Source organism: Lissotriton helveticus, chromosome 8 (assembly GCF_964261635.1).
Source record: "Lissotriton helveticus chromosome 8, aLisHel1.1, whole genome shotgun sequence".
Taxonomy (NCBI): Eukaryota; Metazoa; Chordata; class Amphibia; order Caudata; family Salamandridae; genus Lissotriton; species Lissotriton helveticus.
In genome coordinates this window covers 465,592,116-465,618,018 of record NC_136069.1, presented here as the reverse complement: position 1 = coordinate 465,618,018, position 25,903 = coordinate 465,592,116, and the positions used below count along the sequence as shown (strand labels likewise).

Sequence of the window (25,903 nt, the reverse complement as noted above, 5' to 3'; positions counted from 1 at the left end):
CTCTAGGTTTGTATCACAATACTTTTGAATGTTTTCCGTTGCTCTATATGAGGGTCCAAAGGGTATATTTGATACCATTTTGAAATAAAAGGTACCCACTCGGCGTTTTAAGAAAAATTCAATTTTCACCCCAAATGTGCCACTGAAAGTACCGCACAACATTAATATACTTGCATGCTATGTCTCAGATTGCGCCGAAGCTGCTATACGAGAGCTATAGGCACTGGATAAAAAAGAAATACGTTTTTGAAACTTTGCAAGAGCCACAGTACACTATTGAATGACTACTGACACTCATGGCCCCCAGTCCTGGCTGCCCCCTTCTCTTCAAGTACTGTTTCCTCTGGTTTGTCATTCGAGGTTCCCGCCCATGATTGAATGGATCTCTGCCACAGATCTAGAACGTTTTTTTCCATAACCCCCGCACTGTGCCCACTCCAGAGTATATGCAGCATTTCCCCACTGTATTCCCTAGAATGAAAGAATGAACAGCCCAACATGCATTTGTGTTTGTAGTGGTCGTTTGTTGGCTGCAGTTTTATTAGGAATACATGGATTTACTTTGGCATTATCTGCAAGCCTTGGTCATATTTGCGTCATAAATCATATGCATTTCTGTCCTACATCATATCTGCCACAAATCAAATGTACATTGCCAATTAGTAAATTGGACTGACAGTTCGTTGGTTAGCTCATTTGCAGGCTTGTCTTGTTTTTTGTCCCTTCTGGGGTAGTCTCTTTGTTCGGTTGGATTTGGGCTCTTTGCGTGGGGGTTCCTTCTGTCCAGGAGTTAGGCCACAACTCGCTACCTTGTTGGATTCTTTTGTTCCCTGCCATCCGGCGGGGGCTGGGCTATGAGAGCCGTCTCCACTTGCTACCCCTTTTTTGTAGGCCAACTCACCCAGCCGTGAGGGATCCCAAAGTGAGTGGTCCTACACATCACCCTTAGGCCAACTCACCCAGCCATGATGCATCCCAAGGTTAGTGGTCCTATTCCAGCACACCGCCCTTCGGTGTGCCTCCGTACCAACCATTATCCCTGTAGCTCTCCGCCACGCCGTCAGGGATGCTTGCATCTTTCAGCGGCTCCCCCTTGCTCCTCTTGTCTTTTTATCTGCATCCTGCTGAGGCCATGACGCCCCACAGGTTGTCCCAGAATACTTGCATGCCTTCCTTTGACAGGTGAACAACATCCTGCCCATAGAGTTCTGTGCAGCCCGTGTGGACGAGCCTGTGCCGGATGCTCTCCAGACCATTGGTTCTGCAGAATTTGCTCACGGCGAGGTTCTGCTTCTTCCTCGAGTTCTCAACTGCTTTCTGTGATTCCGCCCTGCGCCATTCCCTTCTGCTGATCAGTTTGGACCAGATGATGGCGGTACTCCTGAACGACCTGGCCGCTTCTTTGAGGTCTCTTTGTATGTTGTGGAGGAGTGCTTTCTTCCCCAGTTTGGCCAGGTCATGACCCCCAAATGTATAATCAAAATGTCCGGATGCCATGCTGCGTCTGCCTGCAGGTGTGCGAAGGTCGTCGTCAGCTGATCCCATTTCATTCACGGTGGGCCAATCCACCGGATGCACGTGTCCACCGGTCGTCTCTCCTGTTTGTGGCCCCCTCGCCGCCACCAGGACTGCATTCTGGTTATGAAGGAATGGCCCACCACCCACACCAGGCGCGGTCTCCTTCCTGCCGAGGCAATGATCACAATTGTCAATCTGCTGCCTGCCCGCGTGAGGGGTACCCCTGCCCTCCCATGGCAGTCAAGGTGGTTCTACAGTAACTGTGGTCTCACGTAGGTCCGGTATGCCAGCGACCGCCATCTGCCTACTGCCTGTAACCCAGCCTCGGTCATCCCGTGTTGTGCCGCTGTCGTTGCTGCCCCAATTCTGAATGAGTGTGACCCAAAACCCGCTGGTGGTAGCTCCGCTTTGCTGAAGGCCAAGCGCATGACTGCTGTGAACTGGAATTTGCTCAATTGAGTGCTGTCCCTGTGTTGAAACATTGGCCCTTTGCCCGCTGGTCGCACTGCCATGAATGCCAGCAGGCCGCATACCGTACAGCAGCTCTTGTCCTTAATGCGTTGCATCCGCACTACCGCTCCTTTGCCTGCCTGGTCTGTCTTTGACCGTCTCAGTATTATCTCTAGTTTAGTGGTTCTGGGCATCACATTGCATTCTTGTAAGCAGTGTCAGGCTAGCCCAGTCCTTGAAGGCGCCACTAACTCGCTGAGGCGGAACGCCCCGAAGAATGCGGTGGAGAATGCTGCTTTAAAAAGGAGGAGTTCAAAGGTATCCTTTGTTATATCGCCCAGTGTCCGCAACAGTAAGCCAAGCTTTGTATAGTCTATTGGGCGCCTGGTGTCCTTCCTTGTGCCCTCTGCGCGTTTCCACCCTTTCATTGCCGCTTTGATATAATACGAAGACCGGGATCTTGCCCTGTCTCCAGTTTCGCATAATCGGCCACAGCGGCCAGGTGAGCTTGTGCCCACGACCTGGATTTCTTGCAGTTGAATCCCACTGAACAATCTTTTCAGCCGCCCTGCCTGTGGCTCCTCCGTCCTCCAGGGTCTGGATACCCCCTATCCGCATCACCGTCTCCACATACTTTTATATCGCCTGGCTGCCTACAGAGCAAGGGCTTGGTTGACCAGCTCTGATAGATCTACCCTGCCAGGCTCCAAAGTTGCACCGAGAAGGGCGTCATGTCCTGCGCCGCCCCGAGGGCCAGTTCCTTGAATCTGTCCATCCTCGCTCTTGAAAGGGCGTCTGCCACCTCGTTCTCCACCTCTGGTACATGGCGTGCCCTCAGGTCTATGTTTCCTTCCAACTGTAATTTAACCAGTTGGCACAATAATCGCAGTCTGTCTGGGCACCTGGCTGATCCTCTATTAAACGCTTATATTACTCCCTTGTTGTCTGACCATAGGGTCAGCTTCATGTTATGCAATTCCTGTTACCAAATTGTTAGCGCAACTACGATGGGGAACAGCTCAAGAAATGTGATATTGTTGGTTATGCCCTGCCTGCGCCAGGTGCTGGGCGCATTGGCCCGCACACCATTTACTGCCCAGGATTGCCCCAAAACCTGTGCTGCCCGCCGCATCCGTAAACAGCTCTATCTGTTTGCTAGTGACCCAGCCTTCCCTCCAGATCAACCTCCCGTTGAAGTCTGCCAGGAATGTGTCCCACATTAACAGGTCCTGCTTGACTCCCACCCCCAGCCTGACGTGACAGTGTTTGAGGGTAAGTCCTATTGTTAATTGTGTTAAACGCCTAGCGAACACCCTGCCTTCTGGGATAACCCTGGCAGCAAAATTGAGTTTGTCTATGAGCCTTTGGAGGTCCCCAAGTGTTGCCTTCTCGCGCCCACAGAGGCCCCTGATGTCCTCCCTGAAATCCTTCACTTTGTCTGCAGAAAGCCTGGATGTTCCTGCCACGGAGTCTAACTCTAGCCCCAGGAATGTGATTTTTGTCGCTGGGCCCACGGTTTTTTCTGCTGCCAGGGGGATCCCTAGCTCCTCCGCTAATTTTGTGAAAGTAGCCAGGGTGTCGGCGCATTCGGTTGATGCGGCAGGGCCTGTGAAGAGGAAATCCTCGAGGTAATGGAGTTTCCCACCTGGTGGGTGCCTGATGTGTAGCTCCCATTCTAGGAAGGTGCTGAATATTTCACAGTAAGCGCAGGATACCGAGCACCCCATGGGCATGGCTTTATCGAAGTATAGGTCTCCTTCCCACTGAAACCCCAGTAGGTGAAAGCTCGAGGGGTGGACCGGAGTAAGCGAAAGGCTGATTCAATGTCCGCCTTTGCCATGATGGCCCCACGGCCCGCTGATCTGACTAGGTTGATGCCGTCATCTACTGTAGAGTAACCCACTGAGCATGCTTCTGCACTGAGCCCATCGTTTACTGACCCCTCGGGAAAGGATAGATGGTGAATTAGCCGATATTGTCCTGGTTCTTTTTTGGGCACTACCCCTGTTGGTGAGATCACCAACCCCTTCCTCATGTGGGAAGGGAGGGGGCCGTCTGTTCTTCCCATGTCCCTTTCTTTCTCCAATTTCTTAGTGACCACCCCTGAGTGTTGTATTGCTGATTTCAGATTGTTCGCGCTGCCTGGGGGACAGGGCCTGCAAACTGGATAATAAAATCTTCTTCAAAACCTTGTACTAGTATAGCAGTGTCTGTCCTGTTGCGGTATGTGTTTGCTAGCTTGCGCAGTTGCCGAGTGCTGATGGCGGATCTGGCTAACCTGCAGCTTCGAATTCCTGCTAGTCCCCCCTCACCTTTTGTGGTTGCCTCACTAATTTTTCTTCTCTTTTTTTGTCCCGCTTGTGTTCCTTCTTGCATCTGCACCCTGCTGCCGATGTCCCGCGCCACAGTAGGAGCAAATATGTTGAAATTTGCACGAGGCCCCATAGGTACATTCATTTGCTTCGTATTTCCAGCATATTGCCGGTGTCCTGCTAGTATGCAGGGTTTTCCATGTGCTGTACTGCTTGGACTTTTGGAACGTCCTCCCCCCTCCCTTTGTGGAAGGAACCCAGAAAGGGCTGCTCACTCTTTCCTGCCCCAGTATTGGCCTCCCTGACGACCATCATCTTGTGTGCGAAACCCGATACATCCTCCTCATTCCATTCCCTCTCTGGGTGTGTTTGCTTTTTTAGCCAGAAACCTTTATCGTATTCCAGCCACGCGTCACCAAGGAATTGTCAATGTGCAATATGTTTGTTGGCCTCGTAGAGACATAGGTCGGCTGCGCAGCTCGGAAATTTATCTACAATTATGCATGCCATTATTCTGAATGCATCCAGCTAATTGTCAAAATGTCTTTCCTACCTATCCTTCAGCCTTTCCCTCCTGTCATCATCCTTCTTATTGCAAATTGTCAGATCCAACCCGACTAACTGTATCTCTAGCAGTGTAAAAATACCAATAGACTCTAGCAGTATGAAGCATGCTAGACCTGTGACCCTGGTGGTCATGGATGCCGGCCCGGGCGAGGGCCTTGCGCAAGGTTCTAGTGCAGGGGGAGCAGTGGGCGTGCCACCCCATGCTGCTATGGGGGACCCTATCTCACCCCGGGCCTTCTATGTGCCCCGGCCCCTCAAGCATTCCTGGTGTGCCTGGCCTGGGTCCTTTAGATGCCATGGCAAACCAGAAACCTCTCCCTCTGTTTGGATCCTGCCGCACCTACCCCCTGCCTTGCCAAACTCCTAAGCAATAGTGGTGCTATTGTTTTGAAACATTCTTCTACTATCGAACTATCAAACTAATATGCTCACCACTGGTCGCTGCGTCTTTGGTTCCGTTGCTAGGTCCTGCCGCCTCTGGGTTGGCTACAGGTGGCAGGTTCTTTCTCTAGGGGGCTTTCTTGGTTGCAGCTGCCTCTGTCAGCTTGGCTGGCACTCGCCTTCTCCTCTTGGATGCTGGCGTATCAGCGTCGTCATGTTGCTGGTTTCCTGGTCCTACCCTGGCGTCTTGCAACAGATGTAGCTGCAACCATCCTTCCCCATGGACCTCCGATGCTACCTGGATTTTTCGCACTGCCTGCTCTTAACAAATGTTGGCACCCACTTTCTCGAAGGGGAAGAGGTCCCTTGGGAAGCCCCTCCCTTTTGTGAATGGGTTACCACCAACTTGAAGTTGGTAGTAACTGCAGTTATTTTGTGACCCCCATTCCCGTCAAAAAACATTCTTACATACCACTGAGATTCGGTTTTAGGAAGGGACGCCCTAAACACACCCTTTCTGACTGGTAAAGGTTGTTCAAAATGCAACAGAGAGCAGGAATAGGGTGCGGGGTGGAGCAAAACTCAACAGTAGCGAGGGGAGGGTGGGGCTGAAGGAGGGACTGCAGCAGTGCTTAATTTGAGCTGGTGATTTCAGGTGCTGAGCACCAGCACTTAATCATCAACACCTGCGCTTTTCATGAGCACCAGTTATGGACACATTCATTTATGGTAGGCAAGGGGAGATTAAGTGATTTGCCTAGAATCACAGGATGTTAAGTCAACTCAGAGACTCGAACCTGGTTCCCAAGTTACAAAGTTGGCAGATTTGGCCATTATGCCACATCCTCTCCCCACTTTCATGCTCAGTAGTTGGTTGTGTTTTAGGCCGCACTAACAGGAGAAATGGGCTGGTTCAAGCTGCCTTCTGACAAGAGCCCCAGCACTTAATTATTTTTTTTTTCAAATTAACCACAAGACTGCAGACACACACTCTCAGTGCATGTGCAAAAGTAAATTCAGTTAATTAAAGCTCACAATATAAAAACATAACCGTCACGTTTAAAAACCGCATACAAGAATCAACCTTCTCTCAATTTCTGCAGCAAATTATAAATTATATCAGAATGTACAGTCTTTTATATTTAGCTTGTTGATAATACAGTATGAGTGGTGGACCACGCCCAGTTCTCAATCCTGATATCAAGATGGGACCCGAAAATCATATCAAGTGGCCGTACTTCAGGATGTAAACATGGACTGCGCAGTCTAGCCAACCAATGGCGTGACCAGATTGAATATGCCAATTTAAAGTGCTGGTGCATTCATATAAATATAATCAATGCTGTTTTGCTGTTCACTGTTCGCTTTGAGGCTTGAATTTGTCTCTTTTCCACTGTATAAAAGAACTTTGTGAGTCGGCAGTTTAACTGAGTTGCAGCTGGATTGAAGCATAACTTTACTGCCTGCCTGCAGGTCCTAATGTCACTCTGTCTGCATGTTGGACGGAGTAAAGTGTGTTTAGGCTGGTGCAGATGCAGATGACATGCACAAGGTTCTCGCTTCCTAGAGTGAAGTCTTATTGGGCCTATTTCATAACACTTATAAAAGAGATAGCTGGGATAGCCCTCTATTTAGAAACAATAGAGATACTCTTAGGCAACCCAGAGGGGGACAGAAAACACTCACTACAAAACCCCATAGGAATATTAGAACCCCATATGCTTTTGGTTGGAATGTTGACGCTGACCCACCACCCCTAGGACTGTGGTGATCAAAAACATGGCATATTTATTCCATGAAAACAATATTGACCCTTTTGAGCGACAAAATGCATTTTTTTGAGAAAATCTGGAAGCCTTCAAAAGCGTATGTAAATGGTCAGCTAGAGGAGCGGAGGGCAGCTCAACATATGCTTGACTTAGTTAGGAAGGGTGGTGTACATAGGAACTCTGGCTCTCACAAAGGAAAGCAATCGGAGGGAGACTTAGCTCGAAAGGGCCTGCATGTCTATTCAGTAAAAACGTGACTACCGGCTCTCACCACTATAATTAGGGTAATGGACAAATGACTTATGCATTAGGGATGTTGGTTGCCAGGGGTTTCAATCAAGCAATACACCACACACACACAGAGGTCTCAAAATCATGATAATGTTGAAGGACTATCAACTCGCCAATCCTATAAAAGTTGATTGAGTCCTATTTTTTACCCACACAATTATTTTTCAGTTTTCTTGTTTTTTCTTTTTGGCTAGGTCTCTTTTCTTGATTGTAATTGGAAGACTAAATTGTGCGTTTATTGGATTTGTTTGTAAAGAAAACACTTACAGCAATACATTCCCTATTTGGGGAAAATCTTGAGGCTCATGTCACCCGCTGCCTCAGTGCATTCACCGAGAGCTCCTCCTTCTTGGAGACGCAGCAAGCTGGCTTTCGGCCAGCTCATTCCACCGAAGCTGTCATCGTAGCCGTGATGGATGTACTGAGGCAAGGCGCCGACAAGAATATCGCCCAGGCTCTTGTTTTACTGGACCTGTCGGCCGCCTTTGACACGGTCGATCATGCTATTTTGATCGACCGTGTCAACAATGCGGGTATCCAGGGTGTGGCCCTCGCATGGATTAGATCCTTCCTGTATCAGCGCTCCCAGGCAGTCCACCTGTCTACCTTTTCTGTCTCTTATTCCCCCTTAGGTTGTGGAGTCCCTCAGGGCTCTGCTCTGTCGCCACTTTTGTTTAATCTTTATATGCAACCCCTTTTGGCCTCCCTTTGCCACACCCCCGTCACTATTTTTAATTATGCGGACGATCTTCAATTGATCTTTCCTGTGGACTCCTCCCCTTCTTCTTGTACCAACTTTCAATCCACCATGCTTGTGATCTCGGAGTGGATGCACTACAGTCAGCTAAAGCTTAATCCGAACAAGACGGAGTTGGTGTTGATGGGTGGGCCAGCCAACCCTTGGAATGCCAGCTTTTGCGCCCCCCCCCTTGGGCCCCCGCCCTGCCCTGTCAAGTCGGTAAAGAGCCTAAGTGTAATCATCTCTAGTGACTTGTCTATGAGACCTCAAATTAATGCAGTAACATCATCCTGCTTCTTCCATCTGCGCAGGATTTGCAAAATTCGTAGGTTCCTCACCACCGAGGCACTCCTTCTTGTCATTATGGCTCTGGTCACTTCACGCATTGACTACGCCAACTCCCTCTATGTTGGAATCCCTGCCTATCATCTCCACCGGTTGCAGTTGGTGCAAAACCAGGCGGCAAGACTGGTTTTTCATTTGTCTAAACATCAACACGTCTCACCCCTGTTGAACATATTGCACTGGCTCCCTGTGGCCTACCGCTGTCTGTTTAAACTTGGCTGTATTGTTTTTAAAGCCCTCATTGGCCAAGCTCCTGCTTTTATTACATCTAGTCTTCAGCACTATACTCCATCTAGAGATCTCCGGTCCATTTCCCACAACCTGCTCACGATCCCAAGGTATAAACATAAAAAACATGGAGGTCTATGTTTTTCTTTTCTGGCCCCCACTCTGTGGAACTCTCTCCCTATTTCCCTCAGACTTTGCCTCCGGTATGACTGCTTTCGTAAATTACTCAAGACCCACTTTTTCAAGCTAGCCTACTGAGTTAATCTGCATCACTGTTCTCCCCGCAATTGTTCTGAGCGCCATGAAACCGTCTGGTGAACGTGCGCGGTATAAATGTTTTTAACATAACATAACATAACATTGGGTTTCAGTAGCTTCAAACATATTGATATAATGCTAACTCAACAACAAATATTATTGAATGTACATGAGGGGCATTTGTCAATGCACATGAGATCCCTAGGTTAATTCCCTACTCAGTCAGGGAACAAAAGTCGCACAGTTGTAAAGGAAGGAGTTCTCCTACCTTAGCAACTGAAGTAAATATGGTCCCTAAAAGAAGAGATTTACAGGACATTGTAATATATAATGGCAATATGAACCATAATACAAGCCACTCAGATGAATATTTACATGCAAAGTTTTTTTCCCCTGACTTATCTTAGAGTAGGGAATATAGCTAGAGATCTCATGTGCCCTGACAAATGCCCCTGATTGATATCTGCGCAAGTGTGGGCAGAAACATGTTGACATGAGTATAGATGAATGGGCCTGTATACGCATTTAGTAGTACCCAAGGTACCCCCTAATAAAGGGATAAACCTGGGTTTATCTTGAGGTATTTTTTTGCTCTCTCTTCTGAATACCTTTCTGTCCAGTAGATCTTTCTAAAGAACTTCCTCACAATGAGGTGGAGTCCACCCTTTCAGTACCATCTTACCAGGGCGGGTGGGTGAGATCCCTGATGATGTAGCATGCCTCAATCAGTGGGTTAGGCCACCTCATTTAATCTTACTGGCCATCTGTGTTCAAGAAACAATCTTCTTTCAGGTTGCCATTGGAGTACTCTTGGTAGTATGTGTTGTTGAGTACCAAATCTGACAAGACATATTTTACCCCATGACTCTTTTTCTGTTTCTTCTTACTCTTGGAGGGTGTGTAGCAGTGTACCTCCATCCCTCCTTCTGTGATATATTAGGAGTGATGAGTGTACCATAGAAAATATTTCATACACTGAATCGATCTGTCAAGTTGAATATTCCGAGCATGACTCAAACTTCAGTTGAGTGTGGACTTAACAAGTAGAATAATATCTCAGTAGTATCATGGAACGTGACACGCATTATGCACTGTCTGACCCTATTCTTCTGACCATGACAGAATAATTCAAGACCTTTAACAATTTGGCTAAGAAATGTTTGAGAAGCCAATCCATGTGATGACTCTAAAGTGGTCATCTCCGTTCATGTTAAATGTGCTGTCAAGCAAAACAAAATGCAATACCAAGAAATGTCTAATTATAGTGATGAATGGCATACAGATTTGAGTGCGATACTGTGGATCTGTTTCTGTTAAATATCTAGTGTTACCCAACCATAGTAGAAGGAATCTTCTTTGTGTCTGGTTAATTTAACGTCTTCTTTCATAGTAAAGATAAGTATGATCTTTTGCTTGTTTTTGGAAATGTATTTTACTTAAACATGTAACAGAACCAGAGCATAAAAACCAAAACCTACCATACATTTATACGTTAAAAACATCTCCAAAAAGTAATAATGAAAATTCAAGACTTCCCAAAGGAAGCACTAACAATGGGTGGGTAGAGAGTGGGGACATGGGGTAAAGCACTGCATATACTGCCCCAAATGCTACTCTCAAGCAATCCCTGCCCAAATAGATAAAGGAATATCACACAAGGTTAATTTCAAATTACTTTAACTACAGTGTTCATTCGTTTTTGTGTGGAATTTTATTTATTTTTCTTCCCCTGGCTGCATTTACTATACTTTTCTAAAGCTATTCACACTGTTTAAGCCCTATTCACTGTCAAGATAAGATCTCTTCCCATTGAAAGGGCAGACAGCTTCTAACAGTATGCTGGATTGCTTGTTTTTTATTACTTAGTTGTGTAAAGCAGATTCTTTAGCCTTAGAACGTTTGTGTTTTCGGTACCTTTCTTTGCACTTTGTAGGCATTATCAGATTGATTTTTTTCAACTTAATCTATTTGGTCATAATGATCAAATTCTAAATGTTGTAATAAACATAAAATTAAAAATAAAGTTCACATATAAGAGCTATGCTATATTTTACTGCTAAACAGGCAGTCACAAGCGCAGTTACCTTGCAGACAACAGGGTCTTAATTTGAATGCTGCAGCAGGTGCAGTGGCATCAGGCCCAAAAGTTGTCTGAACTCCTCTAAACACCTAATATTACTAAATGAACAGTCACAATTGCAGATACCTTTCAGTTGAAAGGGGCTTGATTTAAATGGTGCAGCAGGCGAAGTGGCACCGGGGCCAAAAGTTGTCATAACTCCTCCAAACACTTAATATTGCTATTTTTTACTTCTAAACAGGCAGACACAATTGCAGTTATCGTTCAGTTAAAAGAGCTTGATTTGAATGGTGAAGCATGGTGCAGTGACACCGAGGCCCACAGCTCTACGAACTCCTCTAAACACCAAATATTGCAATATTTTACTGATAAACAGGCAGTCACACGTGCAGCAGGCAATAAGGTCATGATTTGAATGGTGCGGCAGGTGCAGTAGCACCAGAGTCAAAATGTGTCATGACTCCTTTAAACACCAAATATTGCAATATTTTACTATTAAACAGGCAGTCACAAATGCAGTTATCTTGCAGGCACTAGGGTCATGATTTGAATGGTGCAGCAGGTGCTGTGGCATCAGGCCCAAAAGTTGTTAGAACTCCTCTAAACACATAATATTTCTATTAAATCAATTAATTGTATCATTTCCTTCTTTCATTTCATTTTTTTTTTAAATGTTGTACCTAAATAAGTCATAACACTTTAACAGACATTCTTTAACTTATATTGTACAAATACTCAGCAAGTTACAACTTACAACAAAAAACTGCTTATTATGAATCACATGGGGAAAGCCTAATGTATTTACCAATGATTGTTATTCTAGCATTCTAAGACTCACTCGAAAATTGATTGCTTCCTGAGCTACGCTATTGAACTAAGTCCTGGGTTCATATATCGGCGGAAAGAGTCTCTCTAACTGTGCTGCAGTAGTTTTGACCCAGAAAGCTACTCCTAGAGACCCTACTCCAGGTGTCTCCAAGGATTCGATCGTGAGCTATCAGTAGCTCCTAGACACCTTCAGAGTAGCTTGCAGTCTTGAGTTCATTTTTAAATAAGCACAGGGTCACATTTTTCTATTAACATTAAGGGAAGGCTCTGTTTTCTTGACATTATTATCATCCAATAGCAGAGCCTGATAATGAGCAGTGCTGCACTCAGATGTATGGGCCAGGCTGGGTCATACAGGTGAATAACTGAAGCACTGAAGTATTTAACTCTCAAATAAAAGTCCCTGTTGAATCAATATAGAAATATCAGAACAAAATGATGTTTCTGTATGCTTTTAAATGAGAGAAAATGAAAATAAAAATTACCTTAATTCTTCCACACATATCTGCAGAATGAACTAAATTGCACTAGGGGATCAGTTCTTAGATCGAATATTCATAAACTTCTGCAGAATTAATTAAACAGAGGTCATATTTTAGCCAATGATTTGAAAAGCAGGTAAAGCTGTGACACAGAGACAGTCCGAACAAAATTGGAACATAACAGAGTAAGTTTGAGATGTAACTATAGGAACCTCCGATGTCCAAGGGGTAAACTGGAAGTGTTACTGGCGACAAGTGGCCCATAAACTACTAATTATCCAACAAGTGTACTACGAAAGAGAGGAAAAAGTTGATAAGCTAAAGGTTGCCTAGGAATTATAGCTATAAGACAGCTTGGGGGGGACCTTAAAACATCAAATGGGGGAAATACTTAATTAAAAAAAAAAATGTTATTGAAGGTTTGTTCAGACATTATTATAGTACAAACAAATATGTAGGTACATCGTGCATCTGGATGTAGCCCTAGTTTGTGGTAATTGCAAGGGAGTGTGATACATCCTATGTATGAATTTTAAATGTATAAGCCTAAGCTTGTAGTTCGAGGATTGGTGTCTGTTAGACCTGGGGTCACCAGTCCACATAGGGTAGCCTGGCACAAAGCAGGAACGGCTAAACTCCAAAGGCAATTGTGTTGTGCTTACATTACTCACTCACAGTATCCCAGCGTAGCACCATCAAAAATAACTGACACTACACCAATTTAGAAAAATACGAGCTGTTTTATAAAATTCTCTTGGTTTCTTAGCAGTGTTTAGTTTACATTCATAAATTAGCTCTGCTTCAGATTATCAGTACATTCACAATTACACTTGGCATCAAGGACACATTCCTTCCTCCAGTGGAAAGGGGCTCAATAGTAATTCTTGGTCCTATATGTATGCATTGAATAACTCACAGATTTAGTTGAAGCAAATTACAATTGGACAACTTCTCTACTGTACCTCACCACTGTACCGCTTTCTCTGAGAAGTTCAACGTTATTACAGGCAGTAAGTTACAGTATTCCAATAATTCCTCACATTTGCCCGCCACTACCTGGGTTCACAGCAGGCATCTAAAGAAAGATAGACAAGATATTTTGTCAGTTCCTCCCACCATTAGGATTGTTCTGGATTCACAGGGGCTATCAGAATGTCCCCGTGAACTTTTAGGCTCCAAATAACTTTTCAAACCACAAAGGCAATTCCCTTTAATCAATGCCTTTCTAACCTCGGGTCCACCCTGCTACCCCAGCCCTCATTAGCGATAATTACAGCCTCCTTTGGGCTTCTCTTTCTCACACGCGACCATAAATAACAAGGCAGGAATTCACAACAATGAGTCTTGTATTGAGGTAGTAGGGCTCGTTGCGTAGATTACAGGTGTAGAGTGTTCCCAACTGGCGTGTCACTGTACTGGCTCGGTTTATTGTCAAAGTTCCATGTCATTACGGGCAGGTCGGGTAATTCCACTTCTCCCCTCCCGCCACAATTCTTACGATACGTGCGAGGCCCCCTCAGCCCCTGGGGCTTCACACTTAACTCCAGGCCTTACCGGGTGTTTGGCAGATTATCCCAGACCCCACACTCCTTCACGTGACCTGAGCGGGTCGCGCCGCAGCTAAGCCGTGATGTTTCCGGCCCCAGCGCTTCAGCCACACTACAGCTGACCGGGCCGAGACTCCACCGCGTCTTCCGCAGCTCTCTCAGTTCCGTCGTCAGCGAGGGCGGGCACTAGGCGGCACAGCCTCTTCCGATCTCCGCCCTCTCAGTCCTCCGCGACTCCGCCTCTCAACCCTCTGCTCTGCCGATGGAAAACCGGGCCCTCCCCACACAATCTCCTCAATGGGGGCCCGTGACCGGACGGTGACACTCCAGCGATATGGGTCTCTGGAAGTAGCCGCGACCAGGTAGGATTCTCTTCGCGACCTCGGGACCACAGGGATTACGTGGGGCAGCAGCGGTAATGCTACTAACGTTCTTTCCCACACTCCCGACAGGACAGTACAGATGAGGCCACAAGGAAAAGGGGGGGGGGGGCAGTAATTAGTCTCTTTCTTGGACAGTGGCTCTTCCTAGGCTATTTCCTCAATCATTCACGGTCAGTTCAGGGTCGTCCTGCTCCGGGGCACTAACGGGTCCTGAAGGTTACTGTAGATGACCAGATTGGTGACAGGCTCAGTCACTAGTTAGGGGGCTACGTCAGCCAAGTGGAATAGCCGGCCCGTGGGACGATCAAACCCTATACTCAGTGCGCTGTCCTCCCCACTCTACCGCTTCACTCCTCACCAGGTTCTACTCAAGCTCTCTAGTCACTTCTAAAATGGCCGCCCTGGTTTTGACCCTTATATAGACTGGCCCTAGCTACTGGAACCAGCTAGAAGGTTCTAGAACCTTCCCAGTGTAATCCTATGGCACAGGTCTCTGAGGGGAAAATGTGGCAGTTACAAGCCACCATTTTGTGATTCTGTATTCACCGTTTTGTAGGGGAAGCCAGGATCTAATAAAGAAAATGAGGGGCAAGGTAGCACCTAGCCCCTAGGACAACGCCAAAAATTCCAGTGGACAAAAAGCGAAAAAGAGTTAGGAGGCAAAAAGGGACCAAAACAAATAAGAATTGGAAGGGACCACCCAAAGAGCTGACAGGTCTAACAGTGTCTAAGCTGTGAGCAACAGAATGACCATTGTTCATCTGTAGGTAGTTCATTCATATCATCCCTCCACTGAGACAGAGCCTTCGGGCGATAGATGGGGCGCTTGTTTGCGTTGGGTTGTATACCCTACGTATCAATCTACGAGAAGCTGGGGTTATTAATAAGTAGTAACGGGAGATGCTGGGAAGGTGTGGTGCATTGTTTTACACGCGTCTCTGAGTTGGTAATATAGAAGGAATTGCAGGATAGGTGTTGAATTACATTCTTGGTTTTGTGGCGGCTATAGGAATGTATCCCTTGGGTACAGGTCACTTAATGTGGAAATGCCCATATGGCGGGCGCGTGCTATTGAGCCCTTATCATTGAGAAAGGGAAAATCTGGATGATGTACAAGTGGGGTGGAGGGTGCGTATAGCAATGGGGTTCCGACACATTTCCTTAGACCGTCCCAAGTCCAACGCAGAGTCTCGAGCGTGTTCACTTCGTTAGCCGTTCTATAATAGGGCTTATATATAGCCGCATGCAGAGAAATGGAGTCCACCACATCTTTTTCGATGGCCACATACAGCTGAAAAAGGATGGGGTGTACCCAGAATTGAAGATATTGGGCTTGTGCACATAATACATAAAGTTCGAGGTCGAGGGCTCCCATACCACCCCTTTATAGTGGACGTGTCAGCAGTTCCCAGCTCACACGCAGCTGTTTTCCAGTCTACACCAGGGCAATTATGATAGAGCGAAGAGATTTAAAAAGGCTTGGGTATATTGGCGAATAAGTATAAAAATTTAGGGATAACTATCATTTTTGTTATGGCAATTCTACCTGCCAAGGACAATGGCAGAGCCGCCCAGAGTTTCGATTTGCGCTCCAACCAATCCGTTTGCCAAAGTTCATGCGCCATATGTCGTGCAAGTCTCTGCTGAGCCACACACCTAGGTATTTAACAGCACCCTCAGGTGGGTACCCAAGCAGGTGCAGAAAAAGAAGCCCCCGCATCCCGAATCCAATCCACCGCCCCAACTTACACAGCTTGGGGGGGCGGAGGTCTGCCCAGTCCCACCATTCTCCCGGGCAGACCACCTCGCATAGCAACTCCCTGGTGAGTGAGCTCAATCGGGATCTGGCAGAGCACAGGCCCAGACGCACCTCTCGCCAACCCAGCCGCAGCGGCCACAGTGTGCCAGTTGGGGTACAGGCACAGTCAGCAGAAGCGCGTACGGCCGCGCACTCCCCCGACCCTCAGCCCACACTCACTGCACTGGCGTACCTTGCCACACCACCGTAGACTCCGATCAAGCGAAGATGATTTACTTCTCCGCTGCAGTACACCGGCAGCAGCCCTTCAGGAAACGGCTAGTCCGGGACTCACTCGCTGGGTCACAGGCGTCTTCCCACAGCCCCTCGGGGTGCCCCAGCCTTGGGCCGCCGCACGATCATGACCACCACGTGTGCAGCGGGCCGACCAAGCCTAGGTCCAATAGTCCGTGTCCGTCGGCAGTCTTCCTTCCTGCACCTCACACGTCTCGCCTCAGCGCCATAAGAAGCGGATGGGGGCCCTGGTGCACACAAAGCCTTTCGCCCGTCTCGGGGATATGCAGCTGCCATGTTTCCTCTCAAGCCAGGCCGCAGCTTGGCGGGCCCGACATTACGGCTCCAGCTCCTCTGCTGCAACGTTGCACAATTGACACGGCTTGTGTTAGCAGTAAATGCCACTGTTTTGCGGCTGCAGATTCCAAATGTGGATGGCGCAATCTGAGGACATTGTAGCCTGGCCTGCAGAGCCCCTTTAGAAGGCGGCTATAGTGCAGCACCACGTAGCCACGCACCCCCAAATGGGGGAAATACTTTTTGCCTTCACATATTACTACATACTACACAGAGTTCTACATGGAGGAACCCTTTCCTTCAGGACCATTATCTTGAGGGAATTTGTTAACCTGACATCCACTGAAGTTGAAAGATCTGGTGGAACACATTTTGTGAGGAAATACAGTATGCTAATAAATCACATCCAAATACTAAAGCTCTAGGACCAGATGCTTTGTAAAACATGTTTTGTAAGAAATTTGTTGAACTCTTGGCTTCCCCCTTGCTAAACTATTTGCAACCTTTTCAGACAATGGTATGGTCACCCCCACAATGATATGATCAGTCATAATGCTTATCTTACTACCTAACAAAGACCACACTTGTGGATCCTACAGGCCCATTGCCTTATTGCATGTGATGTTAAGATTTATACTAGAATCCTCACCACTAGAAGAAATAAATATTTTGCTACAAATAATCTCGCCTGCCAAGCAAGGTTCATAGGGTTTGGACAGGAGATAAGGTACCACTTGCCCTGAACCTGGTAATAAAGCATTTGGGGGATAACACATCGTTACTCCTTCCCTCACGAAGTAAGGACTTTTGCCTGGGTAGATTAGGCATTCATCTGGAAGACCCTGTCTAAATTTGGTTTGGGACTGACATTGCAGGCTCATATTATCAAATTTCCAAAAGCGTTCAACCAAAGGATCTGTAAGATTCCGAACATCAGATCCTATTACCTTAACTTGTGTCACAAGACAGGGGTGCCTGTTGTCACATTCTACATTTGTGTTATTGATTAAACCCCTGAACCAAAAAGTTAATTCCATTCTCAAAATCGCAGGTATATCTTAAACAGATTATGGTTGTCCTTTTTGCTGATGACTTCTTACCCTTCCTGACAAACCCCTCAGGCTCACTTCCCAAACTACTAGAGGAGTTGGAAAAATGGCAAAAAGTGTCAGGGTTATGGGCCATAATAGTAAGCCTATGGCATGGGTGTTGGTAAACAAGATTAGGAAAGTAAGCGGATACCCAGAGGGCAGGGATTTGAATAGACTTCAATGGGAAAATATAGTACTTGGAAATAGTGTTACCACTTTTGGTGCAACAGGCATACAGTGTCAACATTCCCCCTCTCCTAAACAATTTTTTTAAAGACTTATATAGGTGGGGGAATCTCCGAATTTACTACAGAGTATTATATACCGTGACATTGTTGCCTTTCATGTTCTGTCTCAAGTTCATTTGGAGGAAAGTCTGACATTTTAGTTAGAATAACATACACCTAGAGTGGCAAAGCAGCATTGTATAAATCTCCATACAATAGTGGTTTGGGAAGGGGCGTGGCTATGACGCGCAACATGGCAGCCCCTTGAAAGCAGAGCTCCCGGCCCTGATCTCGAGAGCCGATCCCATTTCGATTATGAATATAGCTTATAAAATACTGAGCATGGTATTGACCTGCAGAGTCCAGCAACTGTTGCCTCGATTGATTCATGGAGACCAGAATGGATTCATTCCTGGGAGGAATACCTCCTTATGTGTCCGTAGTTTGTTTCGAATTATAATAATATCCACATTTGTAAAGCGCACAATCACCCGTTAGGGTCTCTAGGCGCTGGGGGCCGTCGGGAAGATTAAGCAAGCTATTGTCCAGAGTCACATGGTGCTGGGCTAATTATGGAAGCGATTCAGGATGAATGGCCTACAGTGACGGCCCTGGTGTTAGATATCCACAAGGCTTTTGATTCCCTCAGCTGGGACTACCTTTTTGAGGTCCTGGCTGCGTTCGGCCTTGGACCCTAAGTGACAAAACTGACCCGATTATTGTACACCTCCCCTACATCCAGGTCCCGGTTTGGAGGATTCATTTTGGATCCCATCGATCAGCCACAGCACACGACAGGGCTGCCCACTTACCCCTCTGCTGTTTGCCCAGGCAATTAAGTCCCTCCTCTCTAGAGTATGGATTGAGGGGGTATGTTTGGGAATCCTTTATCCAATGGCATCCCTGATTTCTCTTTATACCGACGACGTCCTGCTTTACCTTCAGGATGCCACAGCGGATTTCGTCTCAGTGGCCTCTCTCCTGACAGACCTAGGGCGCGTGTTCGGCTTGGTAATCAGCTGGAATAAGTCCTGCCTGTTACCCCTGGTGCCAACAGCACAGCAATGATTGTGGACCTAGGGGGCGGTCCAATTCAATAGGAACCAATGGTATTTCGTTACTTGGGGGTTCAGATTTATAATACCACCTCGAACCAGTATAATGGGAGTCTCCTGGTGGTAACTGTATCCCTTTCCGCCCAAATTCCGTCTTGGGCCTCCCTCCCCCTTTTGGGGGTGGGGAGGGTGGCAATAGCTAAAATGGTGATCCTCCCATGACTTCTACAATATTTTGTTAACCTCCCGATTCCATACACTGATGTTTTTTTCGAGAGATTCATTTTCAGAGATTTATGCTGGCATGCTCGCGTAGGCAGGTAGCCCATGCCAAGCTTTGGCTCCCAGCGTAGCAGGGAGAGCTAGGGGCTCCTAATTTTTAACATTATTATCTGACCGCCCAATTGCAGTGGCTGTCCTGTTGGCTGATGGGCCACATTGTGGCTTATGGGATCCCTTGAACCCTAAGCCCCCCCATCTGACTGCTCCCTCCTCCACGTTATCCATGCTCGGTTTAGTCTGCCCAGGAAATTACCCCTCCTTTTGAGGGTGGCCCTCAGCTGCTTAAAGCTTGCGCTTCAACTCACACAGTCTACACCTCCCTATGCCCCAGAGGTTCCACTGCTGGGCTTCCTGACTCGGGGTACATCCTCTTTTGTGGCCAGCTGCTGGTGTGGCCTTTTCACTCTCGGTGATCTTTTCAAGGATGGGCGTCTATTGACGTTTGATGCACTGACCAAACAACACGCGCTTCCTGATGCCCAGGGTCTCCTTTATGCTTCCTTAAGGGGAGTGATAATGAACACTTGGTCTGCACAAGAAGAACTGCAGTTCCCAACTGCAGTTCACAGGCTTCAGTGCATACCACATGATGAGGAGGAGGCAGACAACTTGAAACCTCCTCACTATTCTAATGCTGGATTGTACTTGGACCTACTAAATACTAGTGGGTTAGAGACTTCTTTTGAGACTTAGAATTCTATCTTAGTATTAGAATCTCCTCTATGTCCACCCATATAATAAAAGTGCCTCTTTCGCAGTGGTTATTCCCCAGGCAGCAGAAGTTCTTGATTTACAGTTGAAGCAGTGGGTAATATGTTGTTGGAAATCGTTCATCCTGTGCCTGACATATAGGAGATATTGCTACCCTTTAACAGATCTCTGTATTATGTATTGACAAGTACCCAGTGGCTAGATGACATAGTCCAGCCCCTGGTGACCCAGGTCACCCAGCAACTGACCTCGGAAAACTTAGTAATACAAGCGTCCACAAGTAATATTAACCTGAACACATTCCCTTCTGCACTGCCTGATAAATAGCCAAATCATATTGACCTGTTCTGTAAAAGATTATTTTCACCTGGTAATTTGGACCTATGGTCCCTGAATACATTGCCTATTAGGACATGTCCTGCGAGATGTTGCCAGCTGTGCCTGATGAATTCAGAGCAACCTTTGCCCTAAAGATTCAGAACGGACAACATGCTAACAAATATGAACTACAGTAATACAACATCTATGTAAAACCCCATGTGGCTATCAATACACATCTATTTAAATAACACAGTGTACACTTGAATGTAGTGTGTTAGAGTATTTATCTAGTTTCTTGTTTTATATGCTTATTTTTTATTGATATATTTCATTTTATGACAATCTCTTTGTCGTCGGTACAAATAATACAGATATAAAACAAACAATACAACGTGCCAAAAAATCAACACAAGTACTAACAATAAATGAAAAAGAAAATATATAGTTATTAAAGCAGTTTTTTAAGAAATCCTGATATCAGTGAGGTTATACAAAAGTTTAAAATTAACTCACTACATTCAATGTGTTACCCCTATTCTCACATGGGGATGAAGGTACATTCCTATGATCACTTCTCTATCCGGACCAGACACATTACTTTTGTTTAGGTCTTAAATAAAGTTTTTCAAATATCATCACATGATAAAATTGATTGTACGCAGAGATGGTTCTCCATCTTCTTCCCCAAGGTAAATGCCAACGTTTTTCGACCTCTATACTATGCGTAAATGTTTTTTATGAGGTCTTCATCAGGGGACTACATTACTCATTCAATCCGAGCTGAATGGCGATTGACACCTGTCATGTGTGGGGCTTATTTAGTTCACCTCGATATGAGCGGGCTCCTTAGTAGTGGTTGCCGGTTTTTTGAAACAGTCAAAAGTTGAGATGGCCTTCCCGGTTAACGAAAAATCTGGGGCTGGTCATTTGTAGGTTCCCACTAACAAATTGCTAAACCTTTCCTCATTGTCAAATGACTATCACTATTAAGGAGCCCGCCTCATTTATCGAGGTGAAAAAATAATTCCTCAGAAAGGAGTGAAATTCATTCCCTTTGAACTTTTGTTTGGGCACCCAGTGTGCGACCACTCATCTTGATCAGTGAAAGGGTGGGAAGGAACTTCTGAGTCAATTCCAACGGATGTGGTAGACAATATGACTGACTTCAAGAAGCGGATGAGGCAATACATGTGTCAGGCAAAGCAGCCTTCAGGCAAGCCAAGAGCTGATTAATGAGTGGTATGACCAGAAAGTGACCCTGATTGTGTACCACGAACGTCAGGAGGTGCTGGTGCTGAAGAGTGGAAACGGGCTCTTGACTGGTGCCAGCGGGCTGAAGAGACAATGTATAAGAGAAGGGGATGTATTAAAAAATGGGAGTAAGTATAGGCACCATGGTGGCGACACTGGTGGGAGAGTGATACGCAACATCTGAGACGAAGCGGAGTAGTGGATGCAAGGGATGAACCGGGCTAAGAATTTATTTTTTATTTTTGTGTTATATGTCATGTTACGAAAGTATACCCGGGGAGCCATTAATGATTTACAGTCTCTTATCTCTTGTAAATATTATTGCTGTAATGTCCAAACCTCACCATGTACAAACACAAGTGATTCATATAAACTATGGTCTTTTGAGCAATGTTAATAAAAAGAGTTAAAAAAATAAAATCTGATTTTCAATGGAAAAAATATTTGTGGCTCTAAATAGCTCCTATCTGTAGAGCCTAGCTAGAAATAAATAGATTTAAAGTGCTTTTTCCAGCACTCCACACTAATTTTGGTCCATAGTCCGTCGGTCAGGATTAGAGAAACGTTAGGTTGACTAATAATTTTCCAGAAACCTCTGGTATCCTTAATTGTGGTTGCTTCAACTAACTTCTCCCACATTTCAACTTTAATTGTCTGCTCTCTGGGACTAATGGCTTTTTTTTATATTGAGCTCGACAGCCAGCCAGTTTACCCTATCCTTTAGAACAGTTTTGTGTAGTGGCAGTATTGTAGTCAATGAGGTCTAACCAAGGTGCGTTCTTCCACTCTTTTCTCCCAGACTTTAGTTGGTGAATGTGCCCCTTCAAGCTCACAGTGGGCTGTCCCTTCAGTCCTCTTTCGTTGCAGGCCACCATTGTTAAGGAGGACTTCTTCATTGGCTACCAGTCTCATGTGACTGTGCAAGGCCTTTGGACTGAGTCAGAACAACGCTTGCATATCAGTATGCTAGAGTTAAGGGTTGTTTTCCTAGTTCTGAAGGTGCTCTTTCACTTCATCTTGCGGTGCATAGTGCAGATTCTTCCAGAAAATAGTACCACCATCCACTGCTTCAGTTGACAGCGCAGTATAGGTTATAATATCCTATGCTGGGGGGTTTATGGCAGTAGGCTGGCAAATGGAGTATTTTAGAGGTAGCAGCCCATCTAGTGGGATCTATTTGAAAGTGAGGATAGATGCCTCCAGTCTCTTGTCATTAAGTACCATGAGTGGGAGCTCTAGCCCGATGTGGTGGACTTGATCTCTACCCATTTGGGATGTCCATGTATAGACTTCTTTTCCAAAGCTCCAAAGAGGAAATGCTTTTCACTCTATACTACCCAGCATGTGTTTCACTAGGGGATGCCTTCTGGCCCCAAATGCCACAGAAGCTGCTTTATTCAATCTCTATTTTGCTACTTTTGAAGGTCAGGGCAAAACTGATTGCCCTGGACTGGCTCAGGAAGATTTGATACACAGATCTGTTGGAACTCTGAAGTCAACTCTTTCTTCCCCTTCCACACAATAAATGTGCTTTTGTAGCAGTATGATTAGGTCCTCCACCGTAATCCTCAGATTCTTTGTTTGCATGCCTGATCGAGCAGTGTCAATAAGAGATCTTCTACCTTCCAAACAAGGTAGTGGATATTATCTTGACTAGCTGGCTAGATGGCAACTAACAAGTAGATATAAGAAGGCTGCTGGGTTAATTTTGTTTCTTTGTGCTGGTCCACCGGTTTTAACCATTACCCAAAGTCACCTTTCTGACATTTTGCTCTTTGTGATTAACCAGCAGAGCAAAGCTTGGAGGATTCAACTGTAAAAGGTTATTTGGATGCCATTTCTGTGTAGTTATGCCTTCCCGACCAGCCTTTTTCATTCAGACCACTCTTACTGTTGTCGCTCAAGAAAGGTCTAATGTACACCTTCCTGCCCTAGCTCTTTGTTCCACTGTATGACTTTAACTTAGTATTGACTTTTCTCATGGCATCACTGTTTTAACTGGTGCACAGTTGCTCGATTTGTCATCTGACACCTAACACTGTTTTCTTTGTACTGATTACTATACCCCGTGGGGTCAGCAGGTTGCAGGCCTTGTCTCGTGGACCTCCATTTACTGTATTTTATGTAGACAAGCTAGTTTTATGCACTTACCCATCCTTCCTGCCACAAGTTGTCTGCCTTCCACTGGGCTCACTCTATCACTCTTCCTTTTTTAATCCCCACCACCTCACCCTTCCAAGGAAGAGGCTGGAAATGATGCTGGTGCACCAGGCAACGCCATATATAGGCCAATGTCACATTCTGGATAAGCAAAGCAGCAGTTGGAGTAGCGTCTGCAGAGCTGTTGCTGAGGGATATGTTTTAAGATCCGGTATGGTGCCAGTAAATGTTTACAAGATGAGGAATCTGTAGGAAGATATACTATCCACCAAAAATAATGTTACCAAAGGTAACTTTCTCATTTCAAACAGAAGCAATAAAGCATATAAGAATATATTTCCACTCCAGCAACACCTGTAACCAGAACCCGAAATATGACATCAAAAGTTGTTTCTATGTCCTCATTGTTCTTTTTTTTACTTTGTAGCTATGAAACTCCTCCGGTCGCTTCGCACTGTGGAATTATGCTGCGAGAATGCATTCGACATGAACCACTTGCAAAAATCATCCTGCACTCTGAACATTTCAGAGACTTCTTCAAGTATGTTGAGATGTCAACATTCGACATAGCTTCAGATGCATTTGCTACATTCAAGGTAAATTCTGCAATACTTGGTGGGTATCGTTAAAATTGTTACTTCTTTGCTACAGCCTTCTCCGATGTGTGTGATGGCTTTTATTAAGAAGCCTGTTTTTTGGGCTGAAGCTGATTCACAAAAAATGCAAAGAGAGTGAAAGGGACAGGGCTCTGTGCTAGACTTAACAGTCAAAAATAGTTCCTTTCGAGGTCACCGTCATTTAGACCACCCTATAAACATCAAATCACCTCACATACATTCACACAGTCTTGAAAGAGCTGAGAACTCCACAGAATATTGAAATATTTATATCTCCAAATGTAATACAAATGTTTTGTTTTTCAATTTATCTGTTAAAATTTTGCATGCATATCAATATAAAAACAAGTACATAAGATCCATATGAATATAATAACAAAAATGAAAAAGGAGATTAACTCCTAAGAAATCACATTTGTCATAAAATCAAGTTAATTTGTAGGAATTCATGAGAACAACACTGCAGAAACTAAGTTCTTTTCAAAATGTGATTCTATGTTCCCCAAATTTAACAAATTATAACCGTCGACGTGTTTCGGTGGATTGTGTAGAATAAAACCACCTGCTTCAGGACACAAAAATATTCCTCTCATATGAAGGTGATTCACAAACTCGCCCTTTAGGATCTTGTATAGAGGAAGATATTTGCCTTGCCTTTTGTCTTGGAACAATGAACTATACGTTGCTCAAAGTGCCTTCAGTTCCTGTAGCTGTTCTAATAATGGGCATGAGGGACTTTCCTCTTCAGTTTATATTGAATTGTTCTGACATGTGCACTGTACAGTGAGTGAGACTACACATCTTTTTTGCTGGTTAGAAGGAGAGGCTGTGATCAAACCATTTAAGACACTGGCTGAGCTGTGTTCTTTCATTCTTCACTTTCAATACTTTGTACCTTAAACATGTTGCATCTGCCGGCAAGGCACTTCTAAATCTAAGCGCCATGTAGTCACATCATTATTTTTACTGTATGCATCTTTATTGTTATGCCAATCATGTGCTGATTATATCCGTCTCACTAAAATCCAATTAGAAGATTATAAACTCCTAACCCCAAGGCCTATTTTGGATAGAGTCCACTGGTTCATGTTAGTCCCAGAAGTTTCAGATTGCAAATTTGGATGAGTCTGATTAAAGAAAAAATACAGTTCTGCACTTCAAAGACAAATAGCTGAGGCACTAATATTACTTTTAGATGTTAATGACTGTAGCGTTTTAATATATGGAGAAAAAGTCCAATATAAAGGTTTTGTCTTCACGTTATGGGTTAAAGAGCTTGGAACACAAACACATACATATGTAATCAGGTTTATGCCATTTACCAAAGGTTCGGTTACAAAAATGGAAATATTTTACCTGGAAGTAGGCAATTGGCTAGCAATGCGGAGGCCTAAGTCGAACATAGTTGATTGACCTTATACACTACATATTTTATTTTGCCTTTTTTCTTTTCTAGATCTTCTTCCTGCCTGCCCCGGTGGTGGGTTACTAAATACTCCTTGAAAGTCAGTGGGGATATGCAATCAATCAATCAATCAATCAGCTTGTAAAGTGCGACTACTCACCCGTAATGGTCTCAAGGCGCTGGGGGCGGGCAGTGAGGGGGAGGGCGCATAGCGACTGCAGATCTGTTGGAAGGCACTGTGGTTCAGTCTAAGAGCCAAGTCTTGAGGTCCTTCCT

At 45.3% G+C, this 25,903-nt stretch overlaps 1 protein-coding gene across 5 annotated transcripts in view; it reads left to right on the top strand.

Moving 5' to 3' along the window:
- CAB39L (calcium binding protein 39 like) overlaps window positions 1–25,903 on the top strand; it is a 698,257-nt gene that overhangs the window by 497,551 nt on the left and 174,803 nt on the right. For all 5 annotated transcript variants that reach the window (XM_078657345.1, XM_078657346.1, XM_078657347.1 and 2 more), the window contains one exon: window positions 24,033–24,201. In XM_078657345.1, coding sequence (XP_078513471.1) covers window positions 24,033–24,201 — 169 coding nt within the window. The remainder of the gene's footprint in view (window positions 1–24,032; window positions 24,202–25,903) is intronic.